The sequence below is a fragment of the Drosophila teissieri genome, chromosome 2R (genome assembly GCF_016746235.2).
Source record: "Drosophila teissieri strain GT53w chromosome 2R, Prin_Dtei_1.1, whole genome shotgun sequence".
In the NCBI taxonomy this organism is placed as follows: Eukaryota; Metazoa; Arthropoda; class Insecta; order Diptera; family Drosophilidae; genus Drosophila; species Drosophila teissieri.
The window spans coordinates 19,443,053-19,470,953 of NC_053030.1; the positions used below are offsets into that span (position 1 = coordinate 19,443,053).

The 27,901-nt window shown below is 43.2% G+C and overlaps 1 protein-coding gene across 9 annotated transcripts; it reads right to left on the bottom strand.

Annotated features, from left to right (window-relative positions):
- Window positions 1-4,812: 4,812 nt before the first annotated feature.
- Window positions 4,813-27,317, bottom strand: LOC122612676 (RING finger protein nhl-1). 9 transcript variants are annotated; one of them, XM_043786432.1, is made up of 14 exons: window positions 26,955-27,317; window positions 24,600-24,692; window positions 20,320-20,460; window positions 19,212-19,347; window positions 17,274-17,416; window positions 15,906-17,207; window positions 14,383-14,397; window positions 12,493-13,199; window positions 9,074-9,352; window positions 7,261-8,049; window positions 6,135-6,294; window positions 5,669-5,809; window positions 5,382-5,458; window positions 4,813-5,302 (listed from the first exon to the last, which is right to left on the bottom strand). In XM_043786432.1, the coding sequence occupies exons 3-14, from the start codon at window positions 20,452-20,454 to the stop codon at window positions 5,089-5,091; spliced, it is 4,098 nt and encodes a 1,365-aa protein (XP_043642367.1). In that variant the 5' UTR covers window positions 20,455-20,460; window positions 24,600-24,692; window positions 26,955-27,317; the 3' UTR covers window positions 4,813-5,088. The 9 variants fall into 9 exon arrangements, with proteins under 9 accessions (XP_043642367.1, XP_043642371.1, XP_043642370.1 ...); XM_043786436.1 differs by lacking the exon at window positions 14,383-14,397 and having other exon boundaries at window positions 15,942-17,207; XM_043786435.1 differs by lacking the exon at window positions 14,383-14,397.
- Window positions 27,318-27,901: the final 584 nt, after the last annotated feature.

The following is a 27,901-nucleotide window of genomic DNA, read 5'->3' on the forward strand; positions in this document are numbered from 1 at the left end:
GCACATATGGTCCACAACTCGCTCCGTTGGACAATACACACAATCTTGACCTCACCCATCTGCTGAGCCAGGTATCATCTCAACAATCAATGTAATTACCTAATGCAGGGCCTAAAAACATTGCCATTGATTGCGTAACTGCAAGTTAAATCCATTGTTGGATCTTTGGCTCTAGGCGCCAGCTTACGATTAAGCTTGAGAAATACTCGCTAGTTAATTGTTTAAGTACATGGATACCAACTAAGTTGATACCTACATATACTAGCAACATTAGATAAGCTGGGCTAACATTTCGCATATTCAATTAAATTAAGTTATGTGTGCAAAGTGATTAAGATATAATTTGCCAGTTCTTTTTACATCTCCCTTTATTGTTATGACTTAGCCTGAGCTGTGATTATAAATTGCCTGAAAATACATCAAATCAAAACTCACCTTCAAAATTGGCAGTACCATTCCACGTCGAAATCCATTTAGAGCTCGAAACGGTAAGCCGCTTTTGGTTTGAAGTTTAATTTTCTTTTACTTTGAATTACGCAAACTAAAAAGCACTTTCCAATGTGTTTCCCCTTGGCTTTTCAGCACCCCATGCCCCATTTTTCCATTTCCAGAACTCTCTGAAAGTTAGTTCTTCTCGTCTACTTCGCCTTTGTGTGTGTGAGTGTTTGGAGGGAAAGCGACTTTTTATCTATTGCAGTGCTATTTACACAGATTTTACCGTGTGACCCTTGGCTCGAAAATATATTCCTGTTGATTCTTCGAACTGTTGGTAGTCGGGATTTGGCCATGAATGAAAAGTGGTTATTCCGAATATCTAAATCTCTTTAGCAGATGTGGTCTCGGCCGGATCTGACCATATTATTTATTAAAATATTTATTTAAATGCAGCCAGCTGCTCTCTTTTTGCCATGAGAACGAAAACAAAAGCCAGCTCAAAATGGAAATAATAAAAGTGAAAAGTTCTGGCTGCTCTGTTGGATGCATATAAAAATGTCTGACACGTTGCGAAAATAGTTGGGAAAAAGGCTGGTTTAAAAAATACAAACTGAAACAACAGGAGGCAAAAACTAACAAACGGCGGACAAATGGCAAGGCTAAGTCCAAATGAACACAAAAACAAAATAGAACAAAACAAACCTGGCTAACATACACACGTACACATACAGAGCCCCTCTCACAAACACACATGACTACGTAGCTGGCCATAAAAAGTCACTCAAGTGGTATTAAATGTACCACCAAGTGCAGTCGGCATCGGGAAATGGGAAATGGCAAGTGGCAAGTGGCAAAGGAAACTGGAAGGAGAGCGGAAACGGATGCTGGAAGTCAGGTTGGCGGGGGGCAGGGTGGTAGGGTGCAGAGTGGTAGGGTGGCGGAATGGAAGCTTTGAGGAGCACCTGCCACAAAAGGTTAAGAACACTCACACACACACACACAAGCCATCAGCATCGCATGTGTGAGCTCTCGAAATAGAGAAAGCTGTTTTCCCTGGAATCGAGTCGAATCGACTCGACTTTCTCCGCTTGCCGTGTAATTTTTGATTGAAACCGAGTGAGCCACTCATCGCTCCTGCGGCCCACTTATTTATTTGGAAACTTTTTTGCGGCCATCCGAGGCATTAGGCATTCCTTTACACTTAACTGCCAAAAAGGTGGCCAGCTGTTGCTTCTGGCCTTCGGCCAATCCGAAGCTCAATGGCGCTGCTTTTTACACAATTTTTATTGTGCACTGGCACGAGACAAACACCCTAAAAAAAATGAAATAACACCACTGCACTCCTCCCTCTGGAAAAATAAAAAGCAAAACTCAAAAAAAGGAACCAGGCAAAATAAAAGTAATAAGCGAAAAAGGGTTTTTCATTTTGACCAACACCCGTTTACAGCTGGGTCCAGTGGCACAACAATGGCGAATGTTTAGAGAAATTAAACCAGGACACGACTATTGCGGTGCACCGAAGCCTGCATTACCCTTGAATCCCCACTAAAAGGATGAGGAAATCGAAAAGGTGCAGAAAATGGGAACACCTGTCAGCGACAGCCACTAACTGGGTCAACTCAAGTGACCAGTGACCCGTTTAAGCAGTAAACTAATTTTATAAGCCTTCAAAAATATTTTCAAAAAAATATATCAAATGTATATAGCTCTTCTCTCTATTGGCTTGGGAGTGATCAGGTATACAAAAGCCAATTACAGGATTTTCCTTCTGAACGCCCTGAATCACTAATTGATCCTTTTCGGGTTTTTAGAGACGTTGCCTCAGAAATAACATTGAATAACTAATTGATCCCAATGCCACATTGTGGACTTGTTGAGCCAATACGTTCTTGCCACCAGCCACATTTAATTCGGCACCATGCTTTCGATGCATGCATAAATATCTAAGTAAAAAATCCATTTGCCATTCCATTTGCCATAAACCTACAACTATTTTGGCACTGAAATGTAAGCGAAAAACCAAATCCGGCTGCCAAAAATATATAAAAAACAAACAAAGTGCTCGCTAAAGCCCATCGTCCGAGCACTTGAACAATTTTCACTTTTATGCAACTTTCGCTTAAAGCGAATGCACACATACGTAGTGTACATATATTTATAGAGATGGTTTGGGATTCGAGGCGGTGCATAAACTTTTACCAGCTCATAAAACGAGCAGAAACAAGCGAACAAAATCGAATGCCCGTAAAAATTGCACAGCAGGGTCAGATTCCGATTCAGATTCAGATTCATTTAGAAGGAGGTTTTGCTGCTGCATGGTGCTTAGATTGCGTGGTTCAGCGGATTGATTTTCCCCACACTGGTCGCCCAAAAAAAAACGAAGCCGGAATGTGCAAACAAATGAAAATCAAACGCTGGGCGATGAAAATCACAAGTAACGGCCACCTTGCCACTTGTCCAACTTGGCGCAGCGATAGTAAAAAGATTAAGCTTTCCCCAAAAAGTTGCTTAGCATCGCTCATCCGCCCCGTTGGCGATTGAAAGTTTCCAGCATGCCGCTGCATACTTTACGGCCCTCCAAGTTTTGGAGCTCAACGCCATCAGGAGCGCTTTTTATGGCGCCCTGCCATGTTGGCCGTCGTTAAATAGCTAAGTTGCCGGCATCGCCCGATGTCAAACGTGTTCCAATTAGACGCCCAGTGCCCCGCCCACGCGTATAGTTAATTTAAATGAAATTTGTAAATTTCGTTTGACGGCACGTGACACATGCAAATATGGCAAATAAAAATTACAACTCATAAAAATTGACTCCCCTCCGAAGCGAAGTCATCATTTTGCACATGAAACTGTGTAATACAAGGGAACTACACAGGAAAAGTGTTTCAATAAGTTATGTTAAATTTTATTAAATATTATAATACATACTAATATATTATGAAATAAACTAGTTTCTCACAAATATGATATATAAAGTTTGCGCTTAATTTCGTATTAAATTGTTACATTTAGGTGTGCATTCTTTTTCCTTTGTGTAACATTTGCCAAAATGTCGCTACTTGTAGCTGCCAGCTGCCACGCCCATACGGGCCATAAAATTGTAGAATATGGGAGGAGAGGCAAAAAGCCAGCATGAAACTTGACTACGCGGCACTTTAACAAATTATTTCTGTGCTTTAAATTCTGCATGCGTTGCACACACACACCCACACACACACACATTCCACAGCACACCCATAATTTGACGCTTTTTCTATTGATGCGAAATGTTGATTAAAATGCTGCAAATTGTATGCACTAATTGAAAGGCAAAACTGTCGCATAACAAAGGTAATGGCCAGAGGGTTGGATGTAAAGCGGAATTGCCGGCTTTATCAAAGAATGTACGTCTAGTCAATCAAAGGTTAATTGCAAATTGTTGCAAATCAAAGAATTTTATTGCGGGGAAAGAGGATAAGGGCGTAATGTGGCTGTTGAAGGGCGCCATAAGTTGTAGTAAGTAAGCCATAAACTTTCATCGCAACTCGAACGCACACCCTCGCACTCGCACTCACATGCATTTTAATCACATAAAACTCACTTATCCTGGCAACATTTTGCGTCATTTGTAGGAGGAAAGTGTGAATACGATAGAAGCGGTGGATGGATATGCGAGCACTTTAAGAAATGGGTATATTTCACCAGCTGTTAATTGGAAATTTAATTAATTATTAATGAAATATAATAGAAGATATACAAATAATAAGGCTAGAAAGATTTAAACATATATTTTGTTAAATGAAGGAACCTAAGAACAATTAAACTATTCAGATTTCTACCATAACCAGGTTAAATTTTCTTAATTGACTTATGAAATGTGCAGAGTATTTAAGCTGCCTGCGTTTTTTTAGCTGACTTTATGCCTTCCCTGTCCTTTTTTATCTAACATATTTGCGTGGGAGTATTTGCACCACATACATGGCGTATGCGGAACATTTGCCAGCAAACAAATTTATGCGGCAACATATAAATCCTGTAACTGTAGCTGCCACAGTTGCTGCTACCAATTCGGTTGCCACTGATGTAGTTCTTGTTGTTCTTGTTGTTACACACGCCACACGCAGCTGGCAGTTGGCAGTTGGAGGCAAATAGTTTATGCGAAAAGCTCAGAAAAAAGTTTGCAATTTGCTGGCACAGAACATCTTAATTTAATAAAGTGCCCCGGGGGCAGGAAAAACCGGGGGGGGGGCGTACGGCAGATTTGGAAATTGTTGGGCTGCACGCAGATAAATCTCAATTAGGGAATACTTGAATGCAGCAATAAACAGTTGGGGCCCCCCATTCAAAATGTACGTACATATATACATACATATATATACCCAAAAGGAAACGAAAATTTCATTCACTCAAACTCTGTCGAGTTTTCGCTTTTTTATTCAAAGTTTTTCTTTTTCCTCTAGTTTAACATAAAAGTTTTTCGGTTTCTTTTTTTTTTTGTAGCTGCTTTTCCTCCATTGCTAATTGACACAATTTCTAGGCGTAGAAAGAGGGACATTAATTGCTTTGGCACTTCGTAACCAATAATAATTAAAGAGCAAATAAAAATGGTCGAATCATGATGATGATAATGCAATGGGTTTTCCCTGGATTGGATTCTCGTGGATTCGTGGTTTCCGATCAGAAGACTTGGACGCGGTGATTCTCGCGATCGCAGACCAAGATGTTGCCGTTGGACATGATGGCCACGCCCTCGAGTCCTTTGAACTCCGAGTCGCCGGAGCCCCAGGAACCGAAGGTCTTCAGGAAACTGCCATCCGGATTAAAGATCTGAATGCGGTTATTGCCCGAATCGGCCACGAATATGTAGCCCTGATCGTCCACGGCCACACCGCTGTCGAAAAAAAGAAAGAACACACAGAAGTGCGACCTCATGACTTTGCCAATTAAAAATGGTGATTCGATTTGCTTACCGTGGGAACTTGAACTGGCCATCGTCGGATCCTTCGCCGCCCACCGTGGACAGGACCTTGCCGTTTACGTCGAAAATCTGCGGATACGGATACGGATACGGAAAGAGGTGACAGGCACGGAAGGTGCAGGAAATTCAAATAAATTGCGAAAGAATCTCGATGGTGAGCATATTTTAATTAAAATTGTTCACATGGCCAGACAGGCATGAAAAGCCCAAGGGACCCAATGGCAAACAGAGGCAAGCAGTGGCAAATGGATAGGAGGGGGGTTGATGCTATTGGCTCACCTGAATCCTGTGGTTATTCGAATCGGAAACAATCACACGATTCGTGTTCGATACGGCTATATAATGCGGATGCTCAAGTTGTCCCTCGCCACGGCCGCAGGAACCGAATTTGCCAACGAAGGAACCATCGGATTGGAAAACCTGACGAATGCGAATATTCGTTATAAGTTTGCAAATTGAAATGGGCAGTGCTCCTGCACTCGCAAGGATGGACCATGCAGTCAAAGTACACAAAAACTCGAATATACGTATGTATATTTATATATGCTAGTTAAGCTCATGAAAATTGCTGCTGGATGCTGCAGCTCGAGTGTGACAAATTGGGCAAGGCTCGAGCCTCTGCGCCGCCCCAAACTTTTGCACCTGCCCCAGCGAATATATAAATATTTGCATGCAAATCGAGACCGAAGATGGCTGCTAAAAGGATGGGGTGCATCCTCCATTTCGTCCTCGTTCTCGTCCTCACCTGCACTCTGTGGTTCTCCTTATCGCACACGTAAATGAAGCCGAGTGCATCGGTTGTTACGCCCCAAGGATAATTGAATTTGCCATCTGCGGTGCCCTGCGAACCGAAGGCGCGCAGGAATCGTCCTTGCGGATCGAGCACTTGTATGCGATGATTGTATCTGCAATCGAAGAGAAAGAGCAGTGAAATATATAGTGCCTCATTAAAGTTAAGACACCCGTCGACCAAACTTAAAACTATGCTATAAAGTATCTTAAAGCTTCTTTTATATCTGAAAAATATTATTAAAAGCAACAAATTTAAGTTATATAAAGCTTTCGAATTCCACCAATTCGTATGCCTTACTTTCATACACGTTTACATTAACTGGCCAATTTATAGGGCCATCAAATCGGCGAATTCCCCACGTTAATTGTGAACCGGAGCCAAAAGAGAGATCTCATTACGACGGGTCCCCGAAAAAGGAAAAGATTCGCGGGTTGCCAGCCAAAGGGCGACGCCTTGGAATTCCAAGGTGTTGGACGTGGATTTTTGGTTTCCATCCGTGGGCCATGCCACTGGATGCCGTTCGGCGTGGGCTGATGGGTGTTGGGCTTAGGTCTAAGCCGCTTAACGTGCAAAATCAAAGTTGACTCGCACAATGAGGATACCCCGGCTCTCGGCGCTTAACGAGATTTTGCGTCAAACAATGACAGTGGCAGCCGGAGGCAGGGTGATCGGATCTGGGAACTGGGATGTGGCATGTTGGGGGATGTGGAAAGGTGGAGCTACCGGGAGCACTCGTAAAAAGGTTGCAGATAACATGTGCAGAAGCGTCAAAAACTCGCACTCCGCCGGAATGAACCCGGCACATGTTTCTCATTAACGCGGCTATTATGCGCTTAGCCCTGCCAATTAGAGGAGGAGCTAGAAGCCTGGAATTAATCATGCGCCTTTGTTTCGGCTTAATTAAAACACAGACTGACCACCAGCAGCTGCTCACCCACTCGGAGATTAAGTAGCCAGCGCCAAAGTAGCCAAGCCAATATCAATTTTTTACTTTTTCATACCCTGACTTGGAGTCCGAGCTATTTTATGAATTACTGCTTATTGCTTATATATAGTAGTGTGCTACCCCTTAACTTACCTGTCGGCTATGATGTACTGGCCGATGCGGTTGACGGCCACGCCGGCGAGGCAATCGAACTCGCCCTCGCCGTTGCCGTACTCGCCAAACTCCTTGACAAAGATGCCATTGGAGTCGAAGACCTGGACGCGGTGATTGCTGGAGTCGGCGACCACGATGCTATTGTCGGGGCCGACGGCCAGGCCGCGTGGCCATGTGAAGGATCCGGGCTCGCTCCCCCGGCCCCCCAGCTGGAACAGCTGCTGGCGCTTGCGCAGGTACACCTGTTTAGGGATAGTACCTGCCGCTCCGGTTATACCGGCTGCTGCCACTGCTGCTGCTACCGTAGGGGACGTAGGGGAGCCTAGCCCGTTTTTTGACCCGTCATCGTCGGAGGAGGCCAACTCGTTGGCCTGACGCAGGGGCAATCCCAGACTGAGACGCCGCGACACATCGCTGGCGGTGCTCCGTCCGCTGCTGCCGCTCGTACCGCTCGTACCGCCGTAGCCGTGCGCATGCGAGGACGACGCCGCCGCCGCCGATGACGTCGAGCTGCCCGCGTGCGTATCGCGTGCGCTGCCGCTACCGCCGGCCGAGTCCTTGCTGCTCTTGTTGCCGTACTTGTTCTTCAGGTACCGCGCCCACGAGCTCAGCGCCTCGCCGTCCTTGCTGTCCGTCGCCGAGCTGCCGCCCAGTCCGCCGGACCGCGACGATCCCGCTCCGCGATCGGTGATCGGCGAGTTGTCGCGCGACTTCAGCGCGTGCGAGGAGCGGCTGCGGGACAGGTCGCTGCTGCCATAGCCGCTGTACCTGAAAGGGCATCTCGGATATTTAACACATGGTTCCGGGCACGAGCCCACAGGCATTGGGGATGAGATAGATGGATGGATGGAGATGGAGTGGTACTGACTGATTTTGAATTGGATGAGGCGCTTTCAACTGAGAAAAGGAGCTGCAGTCATAATTGTGATTATTCAAGTATTAGAAAGGATCAAGGTCAGCTGCCCAAGATTTAGTTTATCTATAATTTTGTAATTAAATGATAAAGCTTATTTCTTCTACCGCAATTTGGGACAGTATAAAGAATATTTTATAAATAATTAAATTTATTCCTAACTGCTAATTAGCAACTCCTTTCCCAGTTAACTGATCTGCATGAGTCTGGTGCATGATAACTAGTGCTGCGTATGTACAGAGAGATTCAGAGAAGGGGAAACTTCTAGATTGAATTCCGGTTAATTTCGGTTAATTTAAGAACGCGCAGAATTTTGTTTTCTTCTTAACCACAGGTGAATAATGACTAATAGAAACAAAAAAACGGTACAGAAAGTAAAAAGAACCAAAAAGTAAATCTAAAAACTTGAATTAGTCTAGAGTGCAACATGAACGAGAACAAAACGTGGCGAACTTCGGACGTGGCACGCACAAAACTCAACTTAAAAATAGAAAAAACGATAAAATCAAATGTAAAAGTAAATCTGTAATTTGTAATTTAAGTGGTAGAAAAAAATACAAATATAAACCGGGGGACAGCACACACGCACAATGAAAGCGCCCAGCGCACGACAAAATACCATCGGCGGCTATTTAAATATTTAAATATATTACAGCCGATAAATCACCTATGTACAATTCAAGGCTCTGTACTCAGGCAAGCAAACTGCATCCGCAACTGGTGCATACATAGATCTTGAAAACATTTTCACGATCAGTTTTGATTGGGAATACGTTTTGCCAGCATGAGTACGGAGCCCAAATAGCTGGGGGAGGTGGGGCGGGGGAGATTGGAGATTGGTCAGGAGTTTAGCTGAAAGATCTGGTGTCTCACGCGCACCTTGAGGCCAGGTAAGCGGACGGCGAGACCGTGGTGGGGGACACCGGCTCATCCAGATCCTCGTCATCGTTGCCAAACTGATGGGACGAGCGGCTGCGCGCCAGTCGGGTGCGTCGCTCCTTCATGGCCAAGTACCTGGAGCGGCCCGTTCCATAGCGACTGTCCGAGTCGTCGCCGGTTCCGGTGGCGTCCTCATCAAAGGAGGCGGTGGGCGTGGATAGCGAGGGTTGCGTTACAATGGCGCTGCTCTTGCTCTTGTTTAGAAAGCGGCTTGTGTAGCTGCAAAAATGTTGATTCGGTTCGGTTTTTGGTTTCTTTGTTTTTTTGGTTTTTGGTTTTGGTTTGGTTTGATCCTACGTCTTTTGGTGTTGTATACGTAATTTTCAACAGTCTTTTAACTTAGTAGATGTGTGCTTTTGCTTTTACTTTTGCTTTTGCTTTTGCTTATGCCTTTGCCGTAGCTGTTGCTGTGTGTCTCTTTGCTCGTTTTTCAATTAAGACTAATCCCGCTTAATTAACTAACTTTTAACTAGGTCAGGTCCGTGTCTACAGTTGTGTGTGTAGTTCGCATTTATTGGCCATTAAATTCTATTAAATATCGCAAAACCCGAGCACAAAGTTTATAATTAAATACACATTTCGCATTATCGAAAGTTCAACAAAGTAGTTGGGGAAAAGTTCGGTTAAGTACGTGAAATTATGGCGCCAAAAGGCGTCCTTGTCTGTGAGTGTGTGTGTTTTCATGTTTTTATGTTGCTGGGTGGTTGGGCGGGTTAAGAAACACAAAAAGCAACAACTACTACAAAAATATCAACGAGTACCGTTGCACGGATAAAGAACATAAATTAAATGCTTAAATCTAGGTGAGTGCGAGTGCAGAAAACCAGCGCAAAATGGAGCCAAAACAGCACAAGCAACAGGCAACATTATCGTCAGCAGCCCAAAAAAGTAGGCAACACTTTTTGCTGCAGCTCGCTTTACTTTAAAAAAATGACTGAAATTTGCCAGTGACTCGCTGCTGTTTACACTGTTCAATTGCCAGCGATAAAAAATAGCTTACACAATGGGAAGTCATGTACTCGAATGCGACGTTCATCCGATACCTGCTGCCTAATATTAAATATTGGCTTTATTTTACTGTGTGTACTTATCATAAAAACTTTGAACACATGCTGGGTAGTTAAAGCTTGTATAAGAGTTTTTTTCTGCTCGATGTTGTTAAATGAATTCAGTTTATTACTTAACATAAAACATGAGAGGCTACAATTTTTATGGGATTTAATTCCGTAATAAGTGTCTAAATAAAATCATTAAAATACTAATATAAACATTGCTATAAACATTGAAATAAATATGAAACATTTCAACAAATGATTTTATATCGTATTTCCACATATGATACTACTTAAATACTTCCACAATTAAATCACTAGGTGCGCATATTGAAAAACCTTTTTAATCGGATTTGCGTTGCAATTGATATTGATTTTGATTGGTTCTTTTGAGGAATTTTCGTACAAATTTGAGCTCTAAGTTGCCCAATTAAAACAGCATTTTTATGTGGCCGAAAGCATAAATCCAGCTATAGTCTGACTGAACAAACACCTAGGGTAAATACGGCAGACTGACTGATGGACTCCTGCGAAATGTGTATATACAAGTATATATGCTGCCACTCGGACTGATGGCAAATAACAATTTATCGCATTGTTCCCAGGCAGTAAGAGCGAGTGAGAGTGATTAGGTGGATGGGAAAGTGGGAAGTGGAAATGGGGGATGGGGGAGTGGCAGTGGGGATGGGGTGCGAAATTGGCGGAGGGGTGCGAAGGACTGTTGTAATTACATTACGCTAGATTTGTTTCAGAAGAAAAAGGGTTCTGGTTCGGTGATTGTTGTCGTGCAAAAGTAAAATTAAAGAAGTTTTTGTCGCCCAGGCACAAAGGACTCGCATCGCATCGCATTGGGCCTGAACCGTTCGCAATTGATCCCTTTGAAAAGGGTATTGACAGAGAGACATAAAGGCGGAAAAACAGAAAAGCGGACGGATGGTCGGATGGACGGATGGGAAAGCGAGACGTAAAGTTAATTTCCAGCCCTTTGAGTGGCTCCTTCTGAAAGGCACCATCATCACGAATCTGTTTGCCCATTAAAGGTGACTCCCAGCACTGCTCAAGTTGGCGAACTTGTTCAATTTTATTTTCAGCTAACATTCAAATATGTAATCAATAGGGTGGGTAAGCACTAAGGCACTCGTTCAACATGAGTTGGTTGGCTTAGTGGGTATGGGTTAGGCGGGGGGATCTTGGTACTTTGGGATATAAGTATTTCAAAACGCATTCATCGTTATGGGTTAACAAACAATTGAACTATGAATTGCATTGAATTCGGAGTCGCCTTTGCCTGAGTTTCACATATAGTGTATATAGTTTATATGTATATCGGGCTAGACATCGGCAAGTCGCTTTCGGTAGCGAGCCCGGCTGGGTCTGCTTATGTACGGTATGCTAAAGGGCAGTGCACTGCAAAGATCATTGTATAGAGAACACAAAAGAGAAAGAGAGTGATAGAACGGTGTGTACTGTGTGAGTGGGTGTGTACTGTGTGTGTGTTTATCTATCCGGGAATTGCATGTTGTGCTTGTGTGCGTATGTGTGTGTTTGTCGTTTGCTATGTGAAGGTTATGAACTTGACAATTAGACGCCACACAAGGCGTAAGAGCAACAAAGTGGCCAATGCCATGTTAATGCCAGCACGGAGCACTTGTACAAAGCTGCAGCAGTGAGATACAAGGGGATACAAAAGAAAGTCTTAGAAGTACTCAATAAAGCGCATGGAACTCGTGGGTGTAACCAATCCGAAACCAAACCAAAAACACAATTATCCATTAAAGCTTATCCGTATTAAAGATTAAAGCGGCTCTGCAACTGATTACCTAGTTCAAAGTGTAAATTAACAGCAGGCCGTGTTTTTACAGGCATTTTACAGGTAATTCAATTAGTGTGGCGAACAACGAGGCAATTAATTACCGAACTGCAATATTTGACACACAATTTATTTTCCATGCCCATCAGATATGTATCTTAACTTTGCGTGTTCACAGTGGCAGCTACTAAGCTATTACACAGAGAAGAAAAAATTCATAAGTTTTTAAAACTACACTTTCGTACTTAATGCGGATAATAAATAAACGAAAATTTGTCTAGGGATTTTTTAAGGAAGTAATGTCTGACAAAAAGGAAAGTGCCACAAAACCTGTGAAAGTTTTTATCCTCTGTGCGGATAACCATATGCTTTTTCACATTATTCGAACCTCATTAAACATGCAAATTAGTCGGTTATAGAAACTTCGAAATCACAAAAAAACGCTAGACTTTTTTTTTTGTTTTAAAGGAATAGAATGGAATGTTGTGTGGAAATACCTGCTTCCGGTGCCGCTTCCATAGCGATCCTCGCTCTCACTCGTGTGATGTGGCGCTGGTACCGCTCGTGTGCGTCCGCCGGTGGTGCCGCTGCCACTCCCATAGCCGCTGCTCGAGGGCGTGGCATAGCTACTGCGCCCCGCTGCCGTCGATGAGCTATCATCGCGGGATGCGCGCCGCGCCTCCAGGCGATCCCGGTAGGAACCACCACCAGTGGTGGAGCTACTGGCTGCCGTGGTGGAGCTGGCGGCGCTGCTGGGCGTGGACTTGGTATTGGTGCTGCTGCTGGCCGCGCTGCTTTTCGCCTTGGTCTCCGGTTCCGATTCGGATTCGGACTCCGAGCTGGTCTCCTCCTCGCTGCTGGAACTGGACTCCGCCTTCTTCTTGTCCGCCGAGCCATTGGTGGCATTGGCGGTGCTATGCTGTGGCAGGAAGCGGCTCACAAAGGGCTTCTTCTCCGGCACTGCCGTGGTATCTCTGGCTGTGGAATACCTGGACGAACTGGGCGCCTTGGCATTTTGGCTCGTCGAATTGCTGCTGGATGCGGCAGGTGCTGCCGCAGTTGCGGATGTGGATGAGGATGTGGCTGCCACAGCCGCTGCTGCCGCCGAACTTGCCGAGCTCTCGGTGGAGGCACTGCTGTCACTGCTGCCGGATCTTTGGGTCTTCTTGACCGCTGCCACCTGGGCGGAAACGGGCGGCTTCGACTGTTGGATTGTAGGAGTGGGAGTTGCATCAGAGTCTGTGGCGCTCGCGGTCTGAGTTAGTTCGATTTTCGGTTTTGGCAAGCGACGGAACGAGTAACGAATGCGATGCGGATGCGAAATAGAGAGATTTAAAGATAGAGAAATAGAAATGACGATGCTGAGATGTGGACTGCTGATGGGCGGGTGTCTAGTGAAATGGGGACTTACAGGGAGCCTCACAATCGCAACTATAAAACAGCAGATTGCTTAAAACTGACTATAAAAAAATTAAAGGAATTTGAATTTGCACAAGAGCTGAAATTTAATCTGAGCGTTTAAAATACTAAGTGAAAGCTTTAAGTTGAATTATAAACGTTTAGGAAATCAAATTTACTCAATAAATTGGTTTAATTTTAAATTGCCCCAAGCCTGGTTACAATTATATTATTTCGCCATATTTTGCTTGGCAACATCTATAGATTTTGAAATCGTAGAAATACGGCATAGCCCGGCATACGAGCCTTTTCATTGCGTTTTATATTTCGTCCACTTCCTTTGATGTGCTCCTAATTGATCAGACAACCTTTTCCTATTCCCATTCAGCAAATGCCAAAAACAAGACAAATATGCAGCCACCGTGCACTGTGTCACTGAAGCACAACTCCCTGTATATATGTATGTACATATGTACGTATGTATATGCAGGGTAGTGTGTGGCATATTCATTCACACAGATACACACGCACACACTGGCAACATGGGAAACATTGTTAAACTGACGGAAGCAGCAGCATCGCTGACACTCGCATGATGGTGAAATATTCGCCATTGAACCCGACTCTATCAGCCATTTTCGGGGGGCGGCTGCCTGGGGAGGGGGGCGTGGCAACAATGTGTGAATGCATGACAGGCGAAAAAAGAGGGGGTGGTGAGGTGGGGATATTGGAGGCGGCGGGCGGGTAAAGAAGTACATACACAACAGAAATATTTACAGCGGACATCAGAAATTGTAAACCAACAAAACGGCAACGAAAATATAAAGAATGCTTGAAAAAGTTGTCATTATAATGAGAACGGGAGCAAATAATATGTTGGGAAAAAAACCAAGAGATGTATATCTTGTTGATCGGGGTCTGCGATTTATTCAGCTCGACACCATTTACCAAAGAAATTTAGTAACATTTAAGCAAATTAACATCACTACCACATCGGTTCTCCACTTGCAAGAGTGATTCGCGAGATATGTAGATATAAACATAGATAGAAAGATAGATAGATAGATAGATAGATAGATAGAAAGATAGAAAGATAGATAGATAGATATAGATAGAGAGAAAGAGGGAGAAAAAGAAAGATTCGAAAGAAAATAAATGTTACATCAAAGGAATTTTGTAATTTCTGCTTGCTTTATTTGCGTTTAATTTTTGTGCAGTCTCTAACTAACGTTAAGGTAAAGGATGTTAAACTACATAAATAAAAATAGATATATCCATATATTTGTATACAATATTGTACAATTCTGATGTCCGAGCTTTGGGTCGAAACTTTACCCTGCATTGCATTCAGATTACGATTACTTGGTGGGGGCAAAAGGTTCAGACCCAAAACAGCATTAGGTGAAAGGCGCTCACAAGACAATAAACGTAAGTAAACGAAATGGAAATAATAATAAACAATCATAGTAAATAAATAATGACTGGGAACTTAACGTACACATAAAATAACAAGAACAGAAAACCAGTTGCGTAAATCAAAATAAATAAAAACCAAACGAAATGGGACAAGTTCGGAGGAAATGCTTTTGGTTAGGTTAGATTAAACAGTAAAAGTAACGATGAACAGTTTAGTTAGGTTGCTCCTTCGACAGGATCGACAAAAAAATAAGGATAACACTTACGGAGCGGAGGGGAAGTGTGAACGATGGAGCACAAATAAAGAACGAAGCACACATGGCGTATACGCAATGAACGTTTTAAGTTCTTTTCGGCGGGAGTTTGCACAACACAAGGGTAAAATACTGAGCTAGGCTACAGTGACAGCGATCCCAACTATACAGTCTACACAGTAATTTGTAACTACCTACACGAAAGAGACTTGCTTTTCTTAAAGTGTATGCTTTCTTACCTAGTGTACATTTTGATATGAATTTTATCTTGTGAATTTGACCTACTCCTGATTCTGTAACCCCATTCAATCCTCCTCTTCGTCCTCATCCGTGACCTCAATCTCCTCCTCTGTGTACTCCTCCTCTTCCTCTTCTTCTGGACTTTCTTCTGCAGATTTGTCTGTTTCTTCCACAAGCTCCTGTTGGCTTATGTGGTCCACTGGGTTTTCCTCGACTTTCTGGGCAATGTCATTCTCGGGCGGAAGCACATTGATCACTGGCAGATTCTGACTCTCTATCTCGATTACTCTGCCTTCAACTGCCTCCTGCTCGTCTTCACTCTCAGTGGCTGTTACCTCTTCGTACTCGGATGAGGATTCTTCCTCCTCTGTGGCTTCAGAAGAGGTCGGCTGCAGTGACTCTTCCGGGAGGTTAAGCAATTCCCTACCCGCATCTTCTACAGATTGTTCTACTTGTTGTTCACCCTCCTCCTCATCATCCTCCTCCTCCTCCTCGTCTTCATCTTCGTCTTCCTCCTCTAGATCATCCTCCTCCCCTTCATCGCTGTCACTGCTTTCACTGGCCACGCCTTCTTCTTCTGTATTTGCCTCATTCACACTTACCTCGGCTCGCGTCGTGGATGCCGCACTATTACGCACTGGAGACGCCGCCTGGTTGGAGCTGCCATCACTCTCCTCGCCTCCACGATTCTTCAGAGCTGCCACCCGCTGATCGCTGGCGGTGTCGCCACCGCCACTGGACGTCGATGTAGCTGCTCCACCTGTCGATGATGAGCCGGCATTCTTGCGCTTCTGGCGCGCCAGCTCCTCCTCGTCGGCGGCGGCGGCGGTCTGCTGATTCTTCTGCTGCTGCCGTTGCATGGCCGCCTTTTGGGCCTGAATGGCGGCTTGAACGGCCGCTTGAGCTGCGGCAGCGGCATCGGATTTCTTCTCCTTCTTCTCCTTGCCGATATCGGCCAGACGCTGGACAACGCGCGAACAGTCGCTCAAACGGATGATGCCGCTCAACTGGCCGCGGGACACATCCTCGCTGTCCAGGACGCGATCCTTGCGCTCCTTGAGCTCCTGCTGCCGCTGCTGCTGCTGCTGCTCACTGTCGGAGTCGTCGTTCTGGTGGGATCTCACGAATCGCGAGCGGAAGCGGGACGACTTGCCCGCCCTGCCCGACGAACCATCGTTGTCGTAGTCGTTCTCATAGTCGTAGTCGCCACCACTGCGTCCATAGCGGTCGTTGTTCGCCTGGGTGGCGCTGCGCTGCGGGCGTTCGCCGAACTTGCGACCGCCCAGAACGGGCTCATCGTTGTAGCCACTGCGCTCCTCCTGCTGGCGGAACTGGGTGGCCAGGCGGTGGTCGCTCTTCGAGCGCATCAAGCCCGGCTGCAGAGCACTGGGCGGTGCCAGGTGGGAACTGCTAACCGAACCGCCACTTGGCGTCGAGTGAGGCGCTATGTTCAGGTCACCGAAGGTGGCCAGGTTCATAACCAGCTGGTTGGGATCTATGGAGACCAGGAACCGCACTCGCCGACTGTAGTCGTTATTCTCGTACTCGAAGTGACGCAGGAACTCGACCGTCTTCAGGAAGATCTCCTTGGTGTCCATCAGCTCGCAGTCGTCCCACTCCACGGTCTCGTTCATGTACTTGTCCACCGTGTCGCAGTTGCTGGTGATGTTCGTGATTTCCAGATCGAGATTCTCCTTTAAGGTGGTCAGATTGCGCAGCTCCACGGCCAAGTAGCGATCGATCTCGCCCTTCAGCTGGTCGGAACGATCCTTGATCGCCTTGGTGATCCGCTGGTAGATCTCATCGATCTCCTCCGTCACACTGATGGCGTTCGTCTGCAGGCTCATGGTGTTCTTCTCGATGATCGCCAGCGAGTCCTGAAGGCGGTGCAAACTGCGACGGATCTAAGGACATACCATGGATAAATGTAAGTTAAGTCGATTTTAAGTAGCTCAAGTAGCAGTTCTCACCTGTGAGTTGAATCGCGTGATCTCACGTCGCAGAATGTCCATGTGGGCGCTCTTGCAGTCCTCGCAGATCTTTTTCTCGCAGTGTGCACAGTGGGACAGATAGGCCTTTTCCGAGCAAACGCCGCAACGCTCCATAATTTGACCTGCAAGAGGCGAAGGGGGAAGACACACAATTACTTATCACACCTGACTGCCAAAAAGTACACTCCACTCAAAAAAGGGGCATCGCAAATGACTTTCCGCCCACTTGGGTTGGACAATAAAATGCCAAGTATGCCAGCAGCAGCTCATCAATTTGCACTCTTGGCAACAATCTTGCCACATGCCACGGATGCCAAGCGGAGTGGAGGGTGTGAGGTGTGAGCAAATGTCGAGGCGGATGTCTGTTGCATTCACTAATGCGATTTCAAGAGCACGAAATCAACTGCACCTAAGCGCCAGTTATGCAGCTATACTCGAGTGCATATCTCTGCACTGCGACAACTTTCCTGATCCTGATCAACAGAGACAAAACCAGGATTTTAAGAATTTTTTCTACTGCAAAAAATAGTGTTGATTGTTCGAGAGCTTAAGGGTTAAAAATAAAATGACTTGGAATTTTCACTATATCATTTAAGCTCTGTTACTCATCATAAATTTAAAAAATCGTAGGAAGTACGGATTTTTGTAAGAAGTTTTCGGTGAGCCTTCCGTTCGCAGGGGGTCACATCCCTTGGCAAAGGATCCTGTGGCTCGTCGACTACAGGATGCCTTCAGTGGGGCAATGCAAATAACGAGCCTCAGCAATGGAGCTGCAATGCAAACATGGCGATGAAGATGTAGATGTCGTCCTGCTGCTGCAGTCACAGCTTGAAAAAGTAAACTTTTCTGCATCAATTGCTGGCATTGGCAATGCCTGATGAACACCCCCCTCCCCCAGTTGCTTTCCCAGATTTCTCGTCCTCCTGGTTGACAATAAACCGGTGGAGGAGAAGATGGAAGGGAAGCTGGAAGGGAGTGGCTTGTGCCAATAGTTGGCTTCTGTATTTTCTCATGTAATCATATGGAAAAGTGAATTTGCAAATTCCACATGAAAGTTGTACGAGTGCTCGTTGTCCTTTGCTATATCCATAACATGAAAAGGATTCCTTTGTTTCACACATTTGCATAGCTTAGGAAATTTGTGCAGCAAGAGTACAAAAAAGAAGAGTTTCGTATGCACAGTAAACATTTTTCAGCTCTACTAACGAACTGGCTGAATAAACACTATTAATGAATTTCATTTAATATGCCCTCAAAGGTGAAATCTATGTCTGAATTCACTAACATTTAGCTATTTTAAATTGAATTGCAGTCATTTTTCTTTCTGTGCGACAGTTAAGCTAAGAACTTTGTCTGCCTTATTAACTCACACTTGATCCTGATTGCAGCTCAAAAGTTGCAAGCCATTTGCATATTTACTCACCACCATCGAGTTTTGTCAGATGGAATTGCGTAGTCATGCCTAAGAGGAGGTTGTTCCACCAATTGGTTTTGGCCAAATGCAAATTGCTCAAACGAAATCAATTTGGTTTTGCTTAGTTTTAATTGCTATCAGATGGTTGCTATCAGGAGCGTCTGACTTTTTAATTGGAAAGCCAAACATAATGGCAAATGATAGTTTTTCGGCCTTGCTTTCCATCGGCATTCCTCGCAAATTTTCCGCTCGTTGTATTTAGTGGAATTTAATTAAAGTTACAACAATGACTACAAGGCAATGCTTTTTATTAATAACATTTTTGTTTGCCCTTTGCCTTTGTGCACTCAGCGTTTTTTTTTTTTCTTGTTTGCGAACTAATCTGTATGCCAGTCGGAATTTGCCAGCCAATATTTAATATTTATTACCAAAGGGAGAAATTTGCATTGTTTCTGGCATTTACCAAATAAAATAAGAAATACAAAAAAAAAAAACATATTTACCTGAAGTGGGATCGGGCAGCTCTCCGGTGATTTCGATGTGCAGCTCGAGGAAGCGTTGCAGGGTGACATTCGTTGGGAAGGCCTGGACGCCATTGTAGGGTATCCGGTGTTCGGCACGACACTCCGGGCATTTCACCTAAACGATTCGCAGCAATGGCAATGGTGTTATTAGTCAAGGGGATATAATTGGCCGAAGGCGCTAATTTAACGCTAAATCCCTTTTAAGGTAATTGAAACACTGTTGAGCAGCGGGCTTTTGGCAGTAAGCTGCTTTGAATTTCAATTGCATAACCCTAAGCCAACTATTAAAAGCCATTGTTCTGTATGATATACTCCTATATATATTTGTATATATACTCGTATATTTATTCGAATTGTTCGCAACTTTAAAAACCTTGCACATTTCGTTAGTTGCATGTGCAGGCATCTTGAGTGCGCTTTTCATATCCTGTCATCTCAATTTTGCCATAAAGATCCATTTCAGTTGTGGCTCTTTCATTCGCATGACAGGTATTGCAGCCAGTGATTTCCCCCCTTTATTAACATTATTTTTGGATAGCATTTTTCTTCTTGAGTTTGGCCAACACAATGAAAATGCTTTCCAATTATTTGCGTGGCGCTGGCCAAAAGCCAAAACAAAATTTATAAATACACGCAGACTGAGGCGCTCTATAAGTAGCGCGGCACACAGATACACACACACACACGTACAACTGTGGGTTCATTCGAGCCTACATATGTATGTAGGTGTGTATGTGTGTATGTATATATGCACGCCTTTCTATATAATTTTTCAACAAGATATCTACGCAAATGCGCCGCAAGCAACAAGATAAATACAACATTTTCGGGGGCGTCTTGTTGGGCGCCTCTTTGTTTTTCCACCCATTTTATTTTCCCCCATTTCCCATGCGAGATTTCAGCTTAAGCAGTTACACTGTCGCAACATTGGGAATCTACTATTGCTGAAATACCATATAGAAGCTTAAGCTAGTGCCAATTTTTTTGCAGTGTACATCAGCGATGTGTGACGTCGTCGGCAATAACCAAATTGCCGCTCGCACACAATGCAGCCGCACAGTGGGATGATTAATGATGATGGGCTTACCTGGCGTCGCACGTAGTCCACCAGTCCCTCCATGCAGGGCTCCATGCAGAAGGAGTGCTGGCATGGCAGCAGCTTGGGGATCCGGTACCTGTCCAGGCAGACGCAGCACGTCAGCAGCTGCTCGAATTGCTCCATGGCTCACTGACATGAAAATTGGAAATCGAAATTTAGACAAATGCAAAACACTCATTACAGCTGATTCGATTAGACCGCACAAAAAGCGCTGTCAATTTGATATTCATATCATTATAAATTCAGGACTCCCCGGCCCTTCCTAAGCTCATCATAAGACGACAGACCGTCTGTCAGCCGGTAAGCCTCGCCACAAAAAAAAAAAAAATACAACAAAAAAAGAAAGAGAAGAAAAGTCGCAAAAATCGAGAAAAGCAGGATGAATCCGATTGCCACGAAATTCTTGCATTTGAATGAACACGACAACGCAACGGCACGGGACTGAAAGCCAGAACCCAAATGTCATACAATAAATTGACCATTTCGTTGTCGTAAGTCGCGAGCCGGCTTCATTTGGCCCGGGTAAATACACTAAGCCACAAATCTGCTTATGGCTGCTTCATTAAAAGCGGATCTGACAAGTTTATTTAGACGAAACCGAGATGCTCAACAGTATCAGATGTTTGCCCACCCACCCATTCCACCCACCAACGTTTTGCCCCTCATCAGCAAATGAAAAGCGACGCTCTCAGCTGAAAATTCTCTGTACGTTGTGTATCCCTAATTTCGCTGCACATGACTTTTGACTTCTTTCGAATGCCAGTCAACATTTTCATTAAATAATGAGAAGTACATACGTTTAAAGGACCTTGGGAATGGCATGGATAATAAGGTAATTGCATTTATTAAACCATTTTAATTTCTGATTCACAATGTTAAACGTGCAACATGATTCACTGCGACTGGCAACAAATATTTGCATTAAACGTTTCACTTTTATGATGTTTACTATATCCATGACGTGAAAATAAAAATGAACTATATAAATCAGCAGATGAATATTCATTTCTTTGGCAAATTCAAATTTTCTGTTTGTTTTATATCGTTGAATAAATAAATGTGCACTTTTTTGTAACAAAAATTGTATACGTTGGTTGTATTCGAAAATGGTTTGAATATTTGAAATAGCTTAGTTGAAAGGGACTTTACAAATGGATTCTAAGTAAGTATCTTTCAGTAATAGCCAATCTGATTGAAATAAAGTTGAACAAGAAAACGACTCTAAACAAAACCCTCTTATTACGAGTAAACTTGTCTGTGGCCATAAATCACATATTTAAATCAGTTTCCATTGCACAATTTCATAAGCTACTTGCAACATTTTTTCAGCACTCTGCAATATCTTTCACACATTTGGAAAAGGGAACATTGCTGGCCGCAGTTGAGATTTTAATAATAAAAATGACACACATTTCGTATTAAGAGGGAAGAAAAGCAAGCGGCAGCCGCATATATGAGGTATAGTATAAATATAAATACGATTTCGCCGTTGCTGGCAATATGCATCGCGTATACGCCGCGTGTGTCGCGCACAAAAACGCGAACCAATGCGCACTTCCTGCTCGTAAATAAACTCGAAGTGTGGGCGGATGAGGATGTAGCCATGGAATCGTGGTACCGTGATGTCCATGATGTCCATGATGCCCACCGCTAATTGTCGTGCGCCTGTTTGCCATTATTGTCGTGTTTGGCTCGGTTTGGTTTCGGATATTTAAAGCATCCATTTAATGCGGCCAAAAGTTCACAATGAAGCTATCGCAAAAAAGCGGATATATGTGCGAGTATGTGCTTATCGGCATATGCGAACAACGTGCAATTAACTGGAAAATGCGCTTAAAATCAAATTGAATAGAAATTCTGTCGTCCTCTCAAATTGTGCGTGGTAAATAAAGGCAAAACGGTTGGTCCTTTCAGAAAGTGCAGGTCCTTTTTCTGGTTTCGACCGAAGTGCAGTGTGTGTGTGTGTGTGTGGCGAAACTAATTTAGCCATTGCATTTGTGAATCGCTGCTGAAAGGATTAAAATGAATAGCGAAAGCTGCTCGCCAGCATAATGAAAGCCACCAGAAGGCGGCATAACTACCAAAATCCAGCCACCCCGTTTTACATTTCCATTTAAAGGGTGGAGAGGTCATTCATACATATACATATACTCGTATAAGTATAGTGCTGAATGCATTCGCAGGCTGTGTGAGTGATTTTCAGAAATACCAAACCAATTATCCGTGAAAATGTTAAATGCTCTTGAAGCTGAAATCTGTGTTTTCTGGTTTCCTTTGAATGCTCGCACGGCTCTTTGCCTTCATTCAAATGCCAAATTGACGGCGACAGTTGTTCAATGTTTTGTTTACAGAAGAAAAGAGCACGAGAAAATCATTAACCTTGGCGGGGGTTAAAATTAAGTCGAGTTATGCGGCAGGAAACAGTAAATGGGCGAACAGGAAACGGAAACGAATCACTTGACCCTGGGAAAGTTCTTTTGCCAAATGTGAAAAACTAAAATGGGTCAAACTTCACGCTCTGTTGACAGTTGGTGACAGAAAATCATCAACGCAAAGCACTGAGAACTGAAAATTGAAATCAGCACAACAATATTGAAATGAATTCGATGAAATTTGGGTCAGCCAAAACTGAGCAGAATTCTCACACAAAAAATAATAAAAAAAAAATTGAAATACATAGAAACCTCAACAACTTACCAATTGAAATGGAAAACTATTTGGCAATCCTTGCTGTTGCTGTCAAAGCGGCACTCGAAGGCAATCATAAAATGCAATTGGTTTTGGCAATGCGAGAATCCTTAAAACTCAGTCCTTTTTCACTCGTTTTTGGGGCACTTTCATTTAATGAGTACAATCGTTTTCCGTTCGCCTTTCTTTACTTTCAATATATCTAATTTGGTGCGATTTCGTTTAGATTTTTTTCTTATATTTCTTTTTTTGTTTCGGTTTTTGCTGGGCAACAGGGCCTAGTAGAATTCGATTGGAAATGTAAAAAGCGACTGATGGCAAGTGAAAATTGCCAAGCACACGAGCTGAGCAGTCTACAATATTTTAAATATATACAATCTGCGGCATTCTCTCCCGATTTCGCTGTGTATCTGCAGATATATACCGTCTATATATCGCCCGAGAGCGAAACAAAACAAAATGCGCGATCGTCAGAACCGAAAAGACACAAACGCAAAAATATATTCTTGGCATGCGTGCGTATGTATCTGTATCTATACGGTGTGGCTGCAGCACCATTAATGAGATACAAAGATACAAATGAGTACTTCGCACTGCATGTTACTTCCAAATGGAGTTCCCTTTTCTCGCCTCCAACCTGGACATCGGCTACTTATTGGCTTTACCATGAAAATTTTCCTCCATTTCCATTTAGTACGAATACATGCACGCACCCTCTTGACGTCATCAACTGAGCTGATTTTCTCATTCGGACGCACGCCGGCATTTTCCATCTATATATCTCATTGCTGGGCTATTTGTGTGTCTATTTTGTGTATCTCGCTGTAACGGGCCCTAAAAATACATTTCATTGAAAATTGGAGCGGACATCGCTCGAATTCGCCTGTTCCGTCAAACTAGTGAAACATTTCTCAGTGCCAAGTGAAAAGTTGATACTTCCATCAGAAGTTTTCGCCAACTTAAGTAGCAGTAAGCCATCAGTATATTTCATATTCCATTCAAAAAGTTGTGCCTAAAAGTTGCAATTATGCTTTTCTCAAGTAGCATGTTCAAAATACCTTGCATGCTCAAAATATCTGTATATATTTATTTATTACATTTAATTGCATAATATCTTTTCAGTCACAACTTTTCAACAGTTACAAACTATTTTGTTTGTTGCTTATATTGTTGTCCCACTTTTCACATTAAAAATCATTTGAATAACTTTGATACTTTTACAATTAAAACTTGAAGACGGTTGCAATTTTCACTTTTACCAAAGTATTGTTTTTTTCCGTGCATGCTTCTCAAGGTCAGAACTTCGCTGCTCCGGCTCTGTATATATCTCTTCATCTCCCTATGGGAATCTACCGAAAATAGAACTCACTAGCCCGGAATTCACAGACTGCAGCCTGCACTCCTAGGCCAAAAGCGAGGAAAAAAAGAAAACTGCACTGTATTTTTGGGCTATAAATAAACGGAGCAGACAGAGAAGCAGATGCAATCGAAACTTTTCGAAACTTTAGCTGCTCACCCAAAGGAATACTAGAAAAACTACAAAGTATTGTGACGTTCCAATTTCTGCGGTGATAACTTACGTTTCCAAGTGGTGTTGTTTCTTCTTATTTTATACTTGGCTATCCGAGGCGCCCTTGAAAGGGGCCTGCTCCTGTGGCTGTTAACTCTGCTGGCTGAAATTAAAAAGAAAATATATATTACATTTGGAGGTAAAGGCAATTGTCAGTGCCAATTTTGATGAGTAATCGATGGGGTTCTTGGCCAGAGCTCAACAGGAAATGCAGCAGTGAAATGAGAGAGACAACCTGGCGACACCAATTGAATTGAATGGCCGCCATTTATTGGTTAGCTCGATTTCGAAGAATTGGGAGACGGGGTCGAGTAGCCATTTACCTGGCCATTAACACGCTGCGCATAAGCCGCATCATGCCAACTTAATTATACGGCCTCAAAGGCTGCGGCACGCAAAACAATGATGAAGGTGGGCGGTGAAAGTTGGAAATACGAAATACATTGGTTGGCATTGGATGGTATTGAATGGTGTTCGATGGGGCGCGGTTGACAGTCGAAGATAATGAAGTTCGGAATGCGCTTGAGGTTCGCTTATTGTGCACTGCGACAGATAAGCTCCTTGCTGGGCCACACACTCTTGACCAGGTTAATGAATAATCAGCTGGAGTCGCCCATATGGCTGCGAAGGTAGATCATTTTAATTAACTCGCCGTGGCCGAGTTCCTTGCAAACCAAAAGGAAACAATTAAACAATGGAAAACCAATTTCCGAAACTATAATAACATGATTGCATCGAACGCGTAAGGGAAATTAAATAGAAATAAATTGTTCACATAATTGCATTGATTTCCCTTACAATTAATTTTCCTTAATGTGCACAATTCTGAGCTTCATTGCGTTACTAAAACGACACCGTAAAATGTGGCGTGGGAAATTATACATCAATTCATACACTTTATGATGATTTCGTTTTTAATTATCATTGCACACAAAGTGTATTTAATGATCCGATTATATTTGCTTTTATTCGTAGAAATAACTAGAGACCTGAATATAGCAATGTATAAACATAATACATAATTCATACTATTTTAACTTTTAAACTTCAAATGATTGGAAACAATCTGTTATTTACAATAATTCTCACATATTTCGCAGACATACTAAATTAAATTAGTGCTTTTTGTCTGTTAAAGCAATAGGTGTTTAACTTTAGGTCATTATTAAAAATGAATGGATTATTTATTAAGCCCATAAACAGAAAATATAACAACATTACCAAATCTTATGTATGGCTTTTACTTTAAAGTTGCCAGTTCGCCACTTTCTAGCAGTTGTTAATTTAAGTTGCAAAAGTTGGCCAGTAAATTCGAATCAAAACTAGTTTATGTGGATATCTATGGCCAGGGAACTGCAATGGCACTTCTTTAATGCTGCCAGCGACCTTGAACTTCCGCCCAGCTGAAGCACACTCGAAAAGAGCGAAGGATGGATGGGGTTGGGTTGGGGGTGGTGCTTTGGGGGGCAGATGAAGTGAGATGAAAAGAGCCGAGTGCTCGCAATAAGGCTAAAAGGAAAACTGGAAAAAACTGTTGCCTACTTTCAGGCGGCACATAAATTCAAACCCGCAGACGCCTCTCTCACTCAATCTTGCGTATTATTTTTATTTTTATATATTTCGAAACGAGAAATTAATTGTTTTGTGTGAGAGGTGTGAAAATAAAAATAAATAAGACTAAGCGCACCGCAAACATTTCAAATGGAAGGCGAGAATGGAAGAAGGAGCAGGAGAAGGAGAAGGAGAAGGAACAAGCAAAACCGAAACCGAAACAAAAGCAAACAAAGCAATCAATGATAAGCGAGCGGCGGGCAAAAGACAAACACAAACAGCAGAAATGGAAATAGAAAATCTCTGAAAATGTCGCTGATTGAATCGAACTAAAAATAAGGCAGCAACACGGCGTATGAGCAATGTGCGTCTCTGTGTGCGTGCATGTGTGTGTGGGCAAATTATTGCCATGCTTTCAGATGAGATATGCACCCACACACACACATATATATATATACAATATAGCGTATAACAGATCCTCATCAAGATATATTTGTATACATGATTATGTCAAAATGTGTTAATAAATTTTGAACGCGAAGCCGAAGCAGATGAAAATAATTTTGACAGCTTTTCACGAATGTGGGAGTGTGTGCACACGGTGGCATGTTGAGAAAGCCGAATTTCCTGCCAGGTGACATTTTCACAAGCTCCTTCTCTCGCCGAGATTCTCACGCCTTTCGCCGTTTTCTCGCCTCGCGTTTTTTTTTTACATAATCAGCAACCATTGAATGCGTCGAGCTCATCTCCATTTGAATGCGTTTCCAAAAACGAGTTTAAAATGAGGACGCATCCTCCACCCCGTTCGACTCACTTGCGTTGGTTGCTTCTATTTCCTGATGGGTCGCGAAACTCTTGCAAATTTATTCGCATGCCTTGGCGGCAAAAGGACTTTCACTGACTTCACTTTCAAACTGAGCTTCGATGCGTGTATTTGCCTTGGCTTATACCAACACTCGCGTCGCGATTACTGGTGCTTCTTTGGACAGGATGTGTCGCACCCTCACGCACTGCGCGAAAGGTGAAAGATCTGTGGGCAGATCTTTGCACCCCTCCTATATACACTGTATAGAAATAAGAGTATATATGTGGATATAGGTGGATGGGAATCGAACTGGGCTATGGCTATGGCTATAGCTATTATCGGCGTATCGGCGTATCCGCACGTCCACTCGCGAGCGTGCCAGAAATGAAAATGAATGTTTTTCTCTGCTCGACTCTCGGGCGCTTGATGATCAGCCGTTCTTGAGGTGAAATTTTATAAATATAACCTGAGGCAACAACAAAAGTGCCACAAATATTTCTGCGTCTTCTTCCCACTTTCACGTAGCACTTTTGTTGTTTCCCAGCTTCACCCGACCCCAACGAACCTGTGCAGGAATCATCTATATCTATATATTATATATGCACCATAATTGTCTGTAAGAATTCCTCTCGCTTTTTACAATGTCGCGCAGAAAGTCCAAGAGCGACAATATATTCTTTAATACGTATTGTTTAATACGTACTCTTACCTGTTATTGTTCTGGCTTATTTCGCAGTTATTAGAGTACGATTTTCACTTTTCCTTAGTCCAGCGGAAAGAAGTGCTGAGAAAAAGATCGACGCCCACGCATTTCAATGGCGGAATGAATCATTTTCGAATTTTCTTAAAAAAATATTTATAGAAATTAAAGGCGTCTATTGATACTTATATAGAAAAAGGAAATTGATGTCTTAGCAAATATCACGCGAGTTTTATGTGGTTATAGAATAAAGACT

Coding starts and splice junctions, on each gene's coding strand:
- LOC122612676 (XM_043786432.1), bottom strand. CDS start 20,454: ATGGAGCAATTCGAGCAGCTGCTGACGTGCTGCGTCTGCCTGGACAGG. Junction 9,353..12,492: donor GGAAGCGGCACCGGAAGCAG/GTATTTCCACAC, acceptor ACATTTTTGCAG/CTACACAAGCCGCTTTCTAA. Junction 5,810..6,134: donor AGGAGAACCACAGAGTGCAG/GTGAGGACGAGA, acceptor CGCATTCGTCAG/GTTTTCCAATCCGATGGTTC.